This window comes from Candoia aspera, chromosome 8, assembly GCF_035149785.1.
Source record: "Candoia aspera isolate rCanAsp1 chromosome 8, rCanAsp1.hap2, whole genome shotgun sequence".
In the NCBI taxonomy this organism is placed as follows: Eukaryota; Metazoa; Chordata; class Lepidosauria; order Squamata; family Boidae; genus Candoia; species Candoia aspera.
Window position 1 is genome coordinate 55,918,891 of NC_086160.1, and position 14,789 is coordinate 55,933,679.

The window sequence follows — 14,789 nt, forward strand, 5'->3', positions numbered from 1 at the left end:
GTTGGCTGTAGGCAGCCTTTGTTGAATTTTAATTGGAAGAGGTAAATTTGGGTAGATAAGTTATGTAATTATAGTTCAGTTCTTTTTTATACACTTTTTGGTGTGTAGGTATGTATGTTTAATAATATGAGGTACCCGAATTAATTGTGGCTATGCCAAAATTTAATACCATGTACCTCCTTCTAGTACAATTTAGAGTCATTTGGGTTTTGCAGTTCTACCTACCTTAGCAAATGCTCAGCCTTCACTGCACGGGCAGAATGGGGCCAGCCTTTTTGCAGATTGTGACTTAGTAAGAGTTTGGGCTGATTAGCAGGGTTGATATTTTAAGCTCTGCCTTTAAATGCAGCATGATAAATTGAAAGCCACAGCTTTCTCTTGAACTTGGAGCTGAAAAAGATAAATCTTGCCAGAAAATTGGTTTTGTGCTTTGGAGATGATTGCAGCACTTCAGAGTACAGCTTCCACCGCCCAGCCTCAAGTGTGGGAAGTGGCTGATCTGTATCAGGCTGTGTCCAAGCCTTCCCAAGCAGCTTAAGAGAGAAGCATAATGTAGGGATTATCTGTTTTCCCTTCCACAGCTCTGAGTTCCCATTTCACACGGTACTTCCAAGACACACAGACCATCTTAGAAGCACAGCACATCCGCAGGACACTTTTCCCTTGAGCACTTAAAGATCAAGATCCTATTTCTTGGGGAAAGACTTTAATAGTCATATATTTCTAAATGGCCATTACAATTTCTACAATTTTTTATGCTTGCATGCTGTTAAAACTTTAGCAGTATGTATTTTCTGAATAAATGATATACTACCTTTAACGCTAGTCATATTAATATCTTAACTCTCCATAGAATCTGATACTTTGTAGCAGGGGAAGGCAACCGTTTCATAGCTGGAGGCCATCCCACACTGAGTGGAATACTGGTGCAAAGTAGTACAGCTAGTACTGACCACAATTGGGACCAGAATTTAGGTCACTGAGCAATGCAGTCATTAAGCAAATCTGGACCCAATTTCACAACCATCTTTGCAGGAGCCATTAAGCAAATCACATGGTCATTAAGTAAACCACATGGTCGTTAAGTGAATCATACAGTTCCCTATTGATTTTGCTTATTGGAAGCAGGCTTGGAAGGTAGAAAATGGCAATCACATGACCACAGGATGCTGCAACTGTTGTAAATGCAAGCTGGTTGCCAAGCACCCGAATTGCAGTCGTGATCACAGGGATGCTGTGACAGTCGTAAACGCGAAGAACAGTCAGTTTTTTTCAGTGCTGTTGCAATTCCAGACAGTTGCTAAACAAATGGTCATTAAGCAAGGATTACTTGTATTGTATTGTATACTTCGGGGGGGTGTCATAATTTTTTCTTTTTTCCTGTCACTTACTGAGCTTTCTTTGTTTTTAAAAGATACATTAAGCCTATTTTCAGGCTGACCCAACACTTTTCATGTTTCTTGCCTTCAAATGCCAAGGAAAGAGACTGCAGCTTTTTTTCCCCCCAATACAGGGTAGCAAGAAATGCAAAAAAGGAGTTTGGGGATACCTGTAGTCCTGGGACTATAAGGTGCCCACCCCTGCTATAAGAACTGTTAGCCCTGCAACGTAGCCCAGACAAGAAGCACAACCAGGAGTACTAGCTCTAGCTTTATTGTGAGGTTACATTAACAGAATCTTGCAAGACTGAAAGTATTTCTCTCCTCCTTTCCTTTTACTCTCCAGAAAACTAGGGAGAGTCGCTTCTGAAACGTTTCCCACGCCATCCCCCCTTCTGTGGGCTGAGAGATCTTTTACATGCTGGTTGTCCAGTTTGTGGCTCTCTCTCCTGTCTCCCAAGGTCATTCCCACATACCATTACATATAAGAATGAAGGGCATTCAAGCCAATGGAAATCTAACTCTGCATTGGATTGAGTTGTTTGTGTAAAGACTTAGAGAAAATCTGTTAACCATGTCTCATAGTAGATGGCAATCAGTCTTTTAACTGATAAATTTCTTACTTGTTACTGTAGAATTCCTGAGCCTAGGACTGTAATCTTAAATTTGAAAGTTCTGGGATATGTTTCTAAGAAACATGCAAGGCAAGTTGAAATTACTACATGAAACAATTACTGGGTAAGAAGTATGCCCTAGATAATAGTACGAAAAAAAAACAGGTATTAAGGGGCCTCTTTTAGGCATGGTTGTATTCTTGGAAAGGAACCAGAATTCCAGTGAGCCCTGGTTTACTCTTTAACATCTCAGTTAAATAAACTTGGCATCTCAACTAAATAATTTTAAGTAATCCAAGAGCTAAAGATCTTTGTTAAATGGTTGGAAAAAGGCTCCTAGCTAAGATTTTAAAGAGCCGTTCTTAGTTGAAGTAGAGTTCTGAACTAGGTTCTTTATGTGAATGTTTGTGTAACCAAATTCATTTTGCACTCATTGGTATGCTGTAGTGATTCCCTTTAACTGTCATTCAGAGAAATAGCACACAGGTTAGGAAGAAATATTTAAGTCAGCATCAAATCATATCTCTTAACACATGAAGTAGTTCTCCTGGGTGTGAAAAGACAATATCCCACCACTAAAGACACCCGTAGTAGTTGATCTCTTGATGACTGACCTTCACAATAATATCGCTGTCTTTCACAGTTGCATCCTGTTGTAGGGAACCCTGTCATGATTCATTCAATACGAAGAGAGAGAATGAGAGATTTTCTCTGAATTCCTTTCCTTCCTTCTCTGAAAGTATTCCTTTCTAATCTTAGTGATTAAAACTAGCACTTAATTGTTCCTAGAAGTGGATTAGGACTATGCAGCACTTAGAATTTAAAAACCCGAAGATGTTCTGGAGCATGAGGCAGATGTCTGCAAGTCTTTAAAGCAGATCCATCTTTTCTCAGGATCTTGCAGCTGTCTTCCCCAGCTGCAGCATGTTTCCATGAAAATACATGATTGGTTTGTGGAATTGCAGAGAGGTGCTACATATGTGCCTTCATGTGTTCCAAAGCATCTTTAGATTGTAATAACTGCATCAGGAAGTATCAAGAAATGTACAGATACTGAAAACAGCTCTAAAATGCTAAGCAACTTCATTAACAAGTAGGAATGGAGCTACCATTTTGCTGAATGCATGTCAAGTAGCTCATTGCTGGGTGGATTGAAGAAAGCTTCATCGGAGGCTGCCTCTATGGACATAGAATATTGGGGGGTTTGCTATTTCTGTTCCACAAATAGACACAAGAACTGAATGTTTGTGGAAGGATTTTTTTTTATCCTTACGTATTTTTGAATTACGTATGTTTGATGGCTTTGTCTAGGAGGCAGAGGCAGATGTGTTTATACAACAGCTCTCAAAACTTCATCAAAGGTGTATAATGGTATTGTGAAACAGAATCTATTCAGATCTGCCAATATTGAATAGCTTGCAGCCAAGTATGGGATAGAATCTGGTTTTGGTATAGAAAGAAAGTGATTTGTTTCCACACACCTGCTTATCAAAGACATTCTGTAATGCCATGAACTGCAAAATGGATGGCATTAAACCTAAGGCTGATAATTCTTTTAATTATTCCTATTTTCCACCCAATCTGCATGATGCTCATAAATCCAAGCTGATTATTTTTCAAGATTTATCCTGAGGAAACCATAAATATTCACCCATTTGCACTTATTGATTTATCATTGGTAATTAGATAGCTATTGGCTAGTCCATCTGTTTCCTCAGGGTTCAGCCAGGAGGTTAGACAAGTTCTGCTGCTGATGTGATTTTATGGTTGGAATGTATTATTTACCTTGGGCATCATGGGCTATTGTTTGTAACTGTTGGGTTTTAAATGTTTGTGTGCCACCCCAAGTCATTGCTGCAAGATGGGCGGCCTTATAAATTATTTAAATTAATAAATGTTATTGGGTGCCCTTTACTAATAAAAGCTCATTTTGTCCTATGGACACATTTTTCACTGTTCTATCTGCTCCTCACAAATTTACTCCAGGCGGGGAAGGATCTTCTAGAAAGGATGGAATAAACAGCCTTCCATCAGTAGAGTATAACCACTGTATAAAGCAGTTGGGATAGTTTTAATTTTAACATCTGGGTATTTGAAAATTTGATAGGTATAGTGGTCAGGCTTTCTAGATAAATATTCGTTATAATAACAGGATTAGAAGGATTTCTACTTGGGTATCCAAATATTTTATTTGTTTTAAGATACAAGTGCCATTGAGTTGAGTCTTACCTGGGATGCGGTGGCGCTGCGGGTTAAACCGCTGAGCTGCCGAGCTTGCCAATTGGAAGGTCGGCGGTTCAGATCCGCGTGATGGGGTGAACTCCCGTTGCTAGTCCCAGCTCCTGCCAACCCAGCAGTTCGAAAACATGCCAATGTGAGTAGATTAGTAGGTACCGCTTCGGGGGGCAGATAACGGCGTTCCGCTTAGTCATGCTGGCCACATGACCACGGAAGTGTCTACGGACAAACACCAGCTCTTTGGCTTTGAAACGGAGATGAGCACCACCCCCTAGAGTCGGACACGACTGGACTTCATGTCAAGGGAAATCTTTACCTTTACTATGGACAAATGGCTGTCATCCTTACCAATCCCTGCAATAATACACAGCTCCTCTAAGAATATTCCAGTGATTTCCCTGATTCTGACTCTTCATCTTATCCGTTGTCTTCCCTTTCCTGAACTTATTTCAGTCTTACTTAATCATAGACTCTTTTCTAGTCCATCATCTTCTCACATCACATTCTCAAAGTGTGTGAGTTTCTTCTGACAGTCATCACCTCAAGAGTAGTTGATCTTTATTTGGTCCAGGATGACTGGGTTTCTTGCAGTGCATAATAATCTTAGTTACCATCACCAAGTCCATAATTAGAAAGCATCTACCAACTTTCTCAATGTCCAGCTTACACAGCCATACATTACTGCTAGAATATCTCATCTTCTACCTGATCTTGGTTATTGTATAACAACATTTATCTTTCTAAATTTGTCTAAGTCTGTCATTGCCTTCCTCCCTAGGATTAACCTTCCTTTTAGTTCTCCAGAATGTTGCATGCGGGGTTGCTAAGTGTTAACACTGACTTGATGGCACATAATCAATCAGATAGAATGGTGTCCACCTTTAACTGTTCTTGAGCCCAAGAAAACGAAACTATCTACCCTTTCACTTTTTCACTGTTAATTGTGACTTCAGTAAGTATACTAGTTAACATTACCTTTGTCTTCCTAATATTTAGCAAGTTTTTCCACAAGAAATTCTTCCAAGTTGTCTTTTCTTCAGTGAACAATGTGTTTTGTCAGGCTGCTGGTGTTTTGTCCTTCAATTTTGATTCCAGCTGCCACCTCTTTCAATACTGCCATTCTTAATAATATCTTCACTTGACAAGCTAAACAAGTATGGGAGGTAATATGCATTGTTTTCTTATTCTCTTTCTTATTTTGGACCACTCTGTTTCTTCAAATCCAGTTCTCACAATAGTTTCTTGTTTGTTATAAATATTCCTCAGAAGAATAATCAGATGTTCTAGAACACACATATGCCTTAATATATTCCATATTCTAGCATGGGCTACCCAGTCAAAGCTCTTGTTGTAATCAATAAGGCATAGATAAAGATCCTTCTTGTGTTCCCTTGCTCTCCATTTTCCATCTTATATTAGCTTAACCATCTCATGTCCTTTACCTTCTCTAAAACTGGCTTGTTCATTTGCCATTTCTGTCTCTATGTATGTATCTATTCTTCTTTCTAAGATCTGAAGCACAATGTAATCAGTACAATGGTTTGATAATTTGCATATTATCTTGCAAATATCTCCCTTTTTTGGAATAGGTATAAGGGCTTATCTTTCCCAGATCAGTGATGGAGAACCTATGACATGTGTGTCAAAGATGACACGCCACAACGTTTTGGGTGACACACTAGCTTTCACCAACACCCAACAACAACTATTCTCCCTATTTCAGTTACCAAAGATGTTTCTTTACATAATAGCACTACACATGATTGGATTGTCTTTTTTAAAATAAATGAGTATGTAAAGAATTGTTTCTCTTTTGTTCGGGAGGGGGGGGTGACACACTAGCAGAGTCAAGTTAGGCATTTTACGAATTTTTGACATGCCGAGCCCAAAAGGTTCACCATCACCTAGAACATAGTTATGTTTCATGGATGTTGACACAAAGCAATACTTCAGCTGCTTCTTTAAACAGTTTGATGGGTTCGTCATCTGTGCCTGATGCGGAACCTTTTGGCAGCAGTTCCATTGCCTGTTATACCTCAATTTCTAGTGGAATTTTTTTTAATGTTTTCTCTCTGCAAGCATTTCTGTAACTCTGTAATCCCATTTGTAAAGGAATTCAGTATAGGCTTTCCATCTTCTTTTTCTCTCATTTGTGCTATGAGATCTCTCCTGTGCTACGTATCATCAAGTCATTGTCGATTCTTAGCAACCACATAGATAGATTTCCTCCATGATGATCTGTCCCTAACTTGGCCCTTCAGCTATTCCAGTGGTGCACTTATTGCCACTCTGAGTCCATCCACCTTGCTGCTGGTCACCCTCTTCTTATCTTTCCTTCCACCATTCCCAGCATTAGAGCCTTCTCTGTGTGTATATTTGCCTGTAATTTTTCTGATAGCCTTAAAATTATCTTTTGTTTTACTTTTCTTGTTGTTTTCCTCTATGTGTTCCTATTCTTGGCTGAGGTTTTTCCTTATTCCGTTTTGCTTGATGTTGAAAGTCTGGTTCAGTTGTTACACATCATTCTTGTTGCCTTCTGTCCTTTCCTGGCTATCACAATAAAGCTATCACTGTGTTCTGAATGCCACTTGGATGTTTCTGTCTTTTTGAAATCTTGGGATTATTTTTTCCACCTTGATTTCTCCAGTATCTCTTATCTCTACCCATAGTTCCTCACGTTCTCTTTCATAAATGAAGCGAACTGAATTTGATCCTTATGTTGATTCTGCCTGTATATCTTCAAGTTAAAATCTTGCTGGCGTGTCTAATTCTCATGTTTAGCCCATATATTTGACACTAATAATTCATAGTTAGTTGCATGATCTGCAACTGAACATGTCCTGGCTGACTGGAAAGTACTTCTCCATCTTCTGTTTTCTACAGTGTATCATATTTGATTCCAGTGCTGTTTGTTTCATGATGCCCATGTGTAAAATCTGTGCTTGGGTTACTTGAAACAGCTAATGGGAATGAACAGTTATGTTCATAAAACTTTAGTGAGCCTATCATCTGAATTATTTTGTGTATCTAAACCATTTTTTCTTATAATTTTAGTCCCCTGCATTTCTCCAGCTTCTGCATTCCCATCACCCATTAGTAGTACTACACTCTTTCTAGATAATGCATTTAGCACCTCTTGCCTTTTTCTCTTGGTGTTCAGAGGATACAGACCATCTCTAATAGATATAATCTTGTTGTTTATTGGGTTAGATCCATACTAAAGTATCATTGAGCCAGTTTGGTGTAGTGGTTAAGGCATCAGGCTAAAAACTGTGAGTTCTAGTCCTGCCTTAGGCACAAAGCCAGCTGGGTGGCCTTGGGCCAGTCATTCTCTCTCAGCCCTAGGAAGAACTCAATGGCAAACCACTTCCAAAAAACCTTGCCAAGAAAACTGCAGGGACTAGTCCAGGTGGTCACCAGGTGTCAAAAACTGACTTGAAGGCACACACATACACAGAAATTATCATTGCCGCTATCCCTTCACATTGTGTCATGCCTTGAATTGTATTTCATATAGATCATCTGATTAGTAGTGGCTCACTCTGATACACCTAAGTTCACTTATTCCTAAAACATCCAGGATTAGAGGTGTTGCCACCTTCTCCTCCCCCCAAAAATCCTGCTCATCTCTGTACTGCTTTCTGCAGTATGTTCTTCGGGTAGGAATCCTGCCAGAATCTGGCCCCGCAGTATCTTAGTCAGCCCCTTCTGCCCAGGCTCATTTCCTCCCGGATCTGCTCCAATGGCTGATTACCTGCTGGCTCCTCAGACTGTCTGGTCTGTCTCTTCAGCTTCTGATCTAGAGGAGACCATAACATAATCATTTTCAAAGGGAAGAGTGATTTACAAACTTGTTTTTCTTCGCAACATATCCAAAGATACAGGTATAACCACTGGTAATTACAAAACTGGAAAAGCAATTTTGGACTTAAAATAAAGCAGTTGATGGGATCTCTTCATACAGATCACAGCTTAAAATCAGCTACATAAGGAATTGTGTACCCCAAACCAATGGGTATTCATAGGTAAAGCTATGTAAGGGAAGAATTTCTGCAGGTCATGTATGTGACCCCTCAAAATGTTCCTTTTTTTTTCCCCACTCTGAAGCACTGGATTATTTGTGTCCTGCAGCTAGTGACCTAAACTAGGAAATAGAATGCTTGAGGCTGATAGGTCAGCCCAGTTTTTAAAGCCAATTCTGGGACTGACAAACCATTGATCATTCCTAAATTTCCCCATGCATGCCAATTCATTTCAAAGGAGCAGATTCTGAAGTGGATTAAAAGAATTGCAAAAGTGTGTGAGACTGCACACTTCATTTTTTCCTGTGCTTTTCATACAACATTTTGTCATTTTTTAGTTCTCTCTTTCTTCCTGTGATCAGTCTTTGCAGACAGGTACTGAAACTTTTGTTTTTCCTCAAAAAAGTATCCTTCGTTATCACTTCTGTATCACCGTAACCTGGCATTTTAGGTGCCATGCCTTCACAGTGAAATAGGTTTAAGCAGCTGTTGAAAATTATGGGTTCTCTCAAAATTTAGTCTTGTGTTATCAACTATCTTTGAAAAGCCTCTGATAAGTTAATATATTACTATGGTTATCATGTGCAGTTTCAGGTTTCTCCTATCTCTAATAACTTTGTACTAATATATGAGAAGTTTATCAAATGATAACGATTAATTAGTGAAATACAGGTACTATTTTTAGGAAACAGAGTAGTTTGTTTGTTTGTTTTAGTTCAGGTCACTAAACCTTTAGCAAATACGTTTACTAACCAGACTTATTTAATTTTTTTGAATAACCTATAGATGATTTCCAGGCTAGGCTGCTGTGAATTATGAATTTGATGGAGGAGGGAGAATTGGAATTTTATTGAAAATTTATTTTTTAATCTTTTATTAAACTTTCTTTATCCTATCTTCTCCCCAACCCCAGAACATGAAGGTAGTGTATCTCCCATATAAGTCTTTATCTTGAGTTGAGACCCATGGGACAGACGATTATGACTACAATGTTGCTTTGTTATTAGAAAAGACAGGACATTACCCCAAAATAGAAGAAAAAAATTGCTGTGATTAAAAGAAAAAAGTAAACATTAACATACATAAACACAGTTTAACAGTATATATAAATATTTTTGCAACTTTAATTAGAGATTATTTTAACTATCCATATTCAGCAATTAAACACTCTGTAGTGCTTGCTTTTATATTGGTAGTTTTTGGCCTAAGAACTGCAGAGTCCTAAGATTATAAAAACATCAAGTGTTTGTTACTAATTGCATCATATTGTTTACAGATTCCTCCTTGTTTTCCAATTCTTATTATACAGTTTTGTCAAATGGGGAAAGTCACATTGATTACAAATTCAGAGGCTTTGCTTTACAACATGCTTCAATTGCTTTGTCAATCCCTTAGTTCCCCAGGCTTTAGAAAATAAACTACATGTTGTAGTTTAAAGCCTATGCTTCAGCTGAATTTGTGTCATAAACTTGAAATGGTATGTAATTGTTAGTTGTTATTTTCTCTTGGTTGCATGTCAGAGGACAAATGTTTCTTGTTTCCTTGATCGTATTTATATAGGTACAGTATGTTAAAAATCAAAATGAATTTATTGTAGAATAGTATGTGTTCTTTTTTTAAAAAAAAAATGCTTCTCAACTGCAGTTTTTTGTTTCAGTTGCTCAAATGCTTGCTTCTTTTCTCATTCTTTTTTTTTCCCTTGGTGTCCCCTTTCCAGAAATTGATATTGAACGTTGTGTCCGTGAATCAATCAACCTTTTCTGCTGGACCCCCAAGAGTGCTACATACAGACAATATGCACAGCATCCCAAACAAGCTAGTGAAGGCAACTCTACAAGAAGTCTAACATCTTGTTTCTCATCAGACTATCAGGATACAACCAGGAGTGACCTAGTGAGTTATTTAGTTGTCTTTCATTAGAACAGAATAGAAAGATTAAACATGGGGGTGTTTAGAATTGTATTTATTTGTTCATTCATTGGATTTAAATCCTCCCTTTCTTCCAAATCACAAGCCTGAAAGATGGCCTACATTGCCCATGAAGTTTTCATTGCAAAAGATGGACTTGAACCTGAGTTTCTTTCTGTTCCTAGTCCAAGAGCTTAACAACTAATTCCTGTACATTTTGATATCTTACTACAGAAGAAAAATGAGTGGGTGTGGTTGTATTAGATCAGGTCTGTTATTAGGCCTAATGAGCTAACAGCCCCAACCAAACAGTACAGAGTGTTGGCAAGTTGCTGTAGGATAAAGCTATCTATATATGCCCTTTTTTGAAGAACGTTGGAGTTAAACTTTCTTGTACTTTGCCTTGTGCTTTAAAATATCTGGGAAGACTCTGGGTGGGTGAGCAGTCTTAATAAAATATAAACACTTAGTAGTGAGTGGGTGTAATAAAATGAACAAAAATGTAAACCTTAAGAACCTAATAGTGGTGTGAAGAACATTTGGAATGTGAAAGGATTCAAGTTCAACACACCTGCTTTGAGTTTGAAACAACTGCTCCATATCAAGGTTGGAATACTTCTGGAATGTCGGAACAGCACCGGAACACTTCCAGTGCACTGGAACAATTTGCTTCAAACCCAAGATATTTCCAATTTGTAATGGTTTGTATGCTTCTAAAACTTAATGTGCTAGCAGTGTCATAATGATTTATATTATGTATAACGCACCACATTGTGAGTTGACTGCCCTGCACTGTGACAAATATATATAGTATGTAGTACCTATACTTGACATCATTATTTATTTAGACACTGAACATTCCATTGTTACTCTGATTTATATACAAATGAAGGGGGAAGTGTTGGCTTTCTGGGTTTTTTGTTAGAAAATATTTGCTTGTAAAATTATGTACAAATATTATATCAGAAAAAGACTACGACAAGAAAGATTTCAGAGGCAAACACATTCTGAATACGTTTTCAAGCACATTTTTTGTAATGACTGATGAGAAAACAAAAGTTTGGGTCAAACCAACTTCCACCTTCAGAGGATATTTGGTCCTTACAGGGCAAAGAATCCAAATAGTCCCCTTGTTCTGTCTGAAGATCCGGCTGGTACAAGGTTCAGCAGCAGCATCAGTTCAAATTCCAGGGTTTCTTATGTTAGTGAAAATGACTAAGGTTTCATTGTCAAAGCCCTCGTCAATGTTACTTCCTTGAATCAAACAGAGATTCTTTACTGAGTATAGGAAGGAGTTTGATTCTTTTTATTCCATCACATATCTCCAAATTCCATCATATCAGGCCTGCTTGATTAAAGGAAAGCACATTGCCCTTGTTCAGCTTCCTTCTGGATATCAAATGGAAAATAGATTTTAGGTAGATTCTGTATGCAGAGTAGTCATCAGGAGCCTGTGCTTCTCATAAATACATCCATCACCTTAAAGATGACATATCACAGCCTAGAATGGGAGATTTGTTATTTCAGTGAGCTCTAAAACCAATGATACTGAGAGATTTATTTGCAAAAGTTACACTCAGCAACCAAACATGCCTTGCCTTGTTTAGCAACAGTCAGAAACAGAGTAGCCAACAGAGCTAGCAGTAGTTTCCTACAGCAGGAAGAAGTTCTATCCCATCCATTGTATCCTGTTAATTTATTTTTTTTCACCAGTTGCATGATCCAGACCATCCTATTACCAGTCATCCCAAGAATCCAAAAGGCCATTCTGTTCTAGGTCATTTGAGATCTCCAGGACTGATTCATTTTCTATCTCATTGTGTAGGACATTGCAACAGGCATTTGGGTTCTTTGAATAATAGTTTTTTGTTACCATATTCATTTCCATCTTTTCACTATTATCCTGTTATCAGATCCATTGTCTCCTTCTCTTGTGAGCATGCAAGAACCCTTCTGTCTAAGCGACTCAAGCCCATGCTCTTATGTCAAAAATGCCTAGTTATATCATAGAGACTTCATTGTTCCCAAGAACCAGAATGGCTTCCAGTTTATTTTAGATCTCTGAGTTATGTCAGTTTCTAAAATGTAGATTATCTCACTGGTCACAGTATTTCTGTCTAATTGATGAATGCTGGTTTGCATTGGTGGGACTTATCAAACCTTACTCTCTTTTTTTCCCCATTCTGCTTGATTATAGGTAGTACCTTTGTTTCTGGCTACGTAAGTCTGTATCATCCCACTGAGCCTTGCTGTGGCACCAGAGTCTTTACAAACTTTCTAGAAGTCATGGGTATTCATTTGTATTTGCAAGACATTACAATATACCTGTATTTAGATGGCTGGTCAATAGTTTTGCCTTTTCTAGAGGTGACGGACTTGTCCCTGGGGGAGCTGGGGGTGTTGACCGACAGGAAGCTCTGGCGTGGGCTGGTCCATGAAGTCACGAAGAGTCGGAAGTGACTAAACGAATAAACAACAAAATATTCTGGAACATGTCGATGTCACATTATCACTTATCTACCAGGTTAGAATATAAGCCTCATGCTACATCTTCTTGGCTATATGGAATTAGCCATTAAAGTAATCCTCTTTTCAAGGCTTCATGTGAAGTCTCTCAAGGCCTAGTTATGCCGTTGCTATCTTGCCTTTTTTTGGTCCCAGATTGTCTATTACACTACTGCAGAAGCATGAAATATAGGGTGAGGAGCACATTGTTAAGGCAGGTAGATATAGGAATTCTATTATCCCATGGTCCACCATCTTCATACCAACCAGCTAGAATTCTCAACAGCATTCAAGGTGCTGTGCCTTCACCCAGTTATAACAGGTCAAGGCCCTCATGGACAATTTAACAGTGATATTGTAAGTCAGAAATCAGATGGCACAAAATTAGTGCTACTATTCAGCCTTTTTGCAGGACTGCAGTTCTAGCTGTTGTCTGTTCATTTGGTGAGAAGAACAGTATTTTGGAAATGCATTCTACTACTCATTTTTACTCTGTGGAGACTTAACATACTCACCTCATCCTCTAATGGTGGAACTTTATTTAGTTCTGCATTAATTTGTATACTACCTCATCCAACTATTAAATGTCTTTACTAAAACACTTCATGTTTCCAATATTAGACCAAAAGTGGCCTGGTGCCATCTCATTGAGAGATGCTTTCCAATTCTGCAAAAGTACATATTTATGTACCTTTTGCCTCTGCAGCTGCTGACTACCAGGGTCATTTCCAAGATTAATTATCATGATAAAAACTGCACTGATTGTTTGGTGATTCTGGCAGTGATCTCTTGGTACGATAAATTTTTCTTTCGTCTTTGGCCAGGTGGAACCTCCTATTTTAGTTTTCCATCTATATTTACTCATTCTCAGATTTATTGCGTGATGTTTATATCTGACCTTTCCCCCTTTAGTAACCTCATTTTGCATCTATTTCCAACTCACCAGCACAGAAAGCCTAGGCAGCAATGTTTTGCCTCCTTTATATTGCTCATAACATTCTTCCTCTTCATTGACCTTCCTCGGGGTCTTTATTTTTTATTTATTTATTGCTCAAATTTAGCCACCGCCCATCTCCCCCAAAAGAGGGACTCTGGGCGGTTTACAATAAAATCCAGCACAAAATATAAACATTAAAATCACATAAAACAGTTATAAGAAAATACAGTAAATAAAATCCAAGAAAGGTATAAAATCCAGGCTGGTGGGAGGGACCACCCCCAAGAATAGTTATTCACTTTCCCGCCCCAGGCGAGACGGCAGAACCAGGTCTTCAGGGCCTTCTGGAAGGTCAGGAGTGAGTGGGCCTGCCTCACCTCCAGGGGCAAGATATTCCAGAGAGCGGGGGCCACTACAGAGAAGGCCCGTTTCCTGGACCCCACCAGATGAAATTCTCTTACGGACAGGGTCCGCAACATGCCCTCTCTGGATGATCAGGTGGGGCGGGCCGATGTAATGGGGATGAGACGGTCCCTCAGGTAACCTGGCCCCATGCCATGTAGGGCTTTAAAGGTAATAACCAACACCTTGAATTGGACCTGGAAGCAAACTGGCACCCAGTGCAGCTCACGCAGCAACAGTGTTATATGTGTCAACCTAGGGGCACCAAAAATAGCTCACGCGGCTGCATTCTGGACCAGCTGAAGCTTCTGGATACTCTTCAAGGGTAGCCCCATGTAGAGCGCGTTGCAGTAGTCTATATGGGAGATAACCAGGGCATGAGTGACTGTTCGGAGGGCTTCTCGATCCAGGAACAGGAGTAACTGATGCACAACCCGAAGTTGCACAAAGGCCCTCCTGGCCACGACTGCCACCTGCTCTTCGAGCAGGAGTCGTGAGTCCAGGAGAACCCTCAGATTACGCACTGAGTCTGTCTGGGGCAGTGCAACCCCATCCAGAACTAAGGATGACAATTTCCTGGAAGATGAAGCACTATCAATCCACAGCCACTCCATCTTGTTGAAATTGAGGGACAAAGGGATTTCTTTCTGGCCTTTAAAGTGTTACCTTTCGACAGCTGCTTTTTTTCACAATTCTATCAACATTTCTCTTTTTTTTTTTTTTGTACCCAACTGTTATCAGTTTTTGAAAAGCCTTCAGAATTGTTTCCATATGTGCCCACCAG

At 39.1% G+C, this 14,789-nt stretch overlaps 1 protein-coding gene across 1 annotated transcript in view; it reads left to right on the forward strand.

Annotated features, from left to right (window-relative positions):
* Positions 1 to 14,789, forward strand: part of TBCK (TBC1 domain containing kinase) — a 102,690-nt gene that overhangs the window by 67,867 nt on the left and 20,034 nt on the right. Inside the window, exon 23 of the mRNA XM_063309913.1 lies at positions 9,971 to 10,146. Coding sequence (XP_063165983.1) covers positions 9,971 to 10,146 — 176 coding nt within the window. The remainder of the gene's footprint in view (positions 1 to 9,970; positions 10,147 to 14,789) is intronic.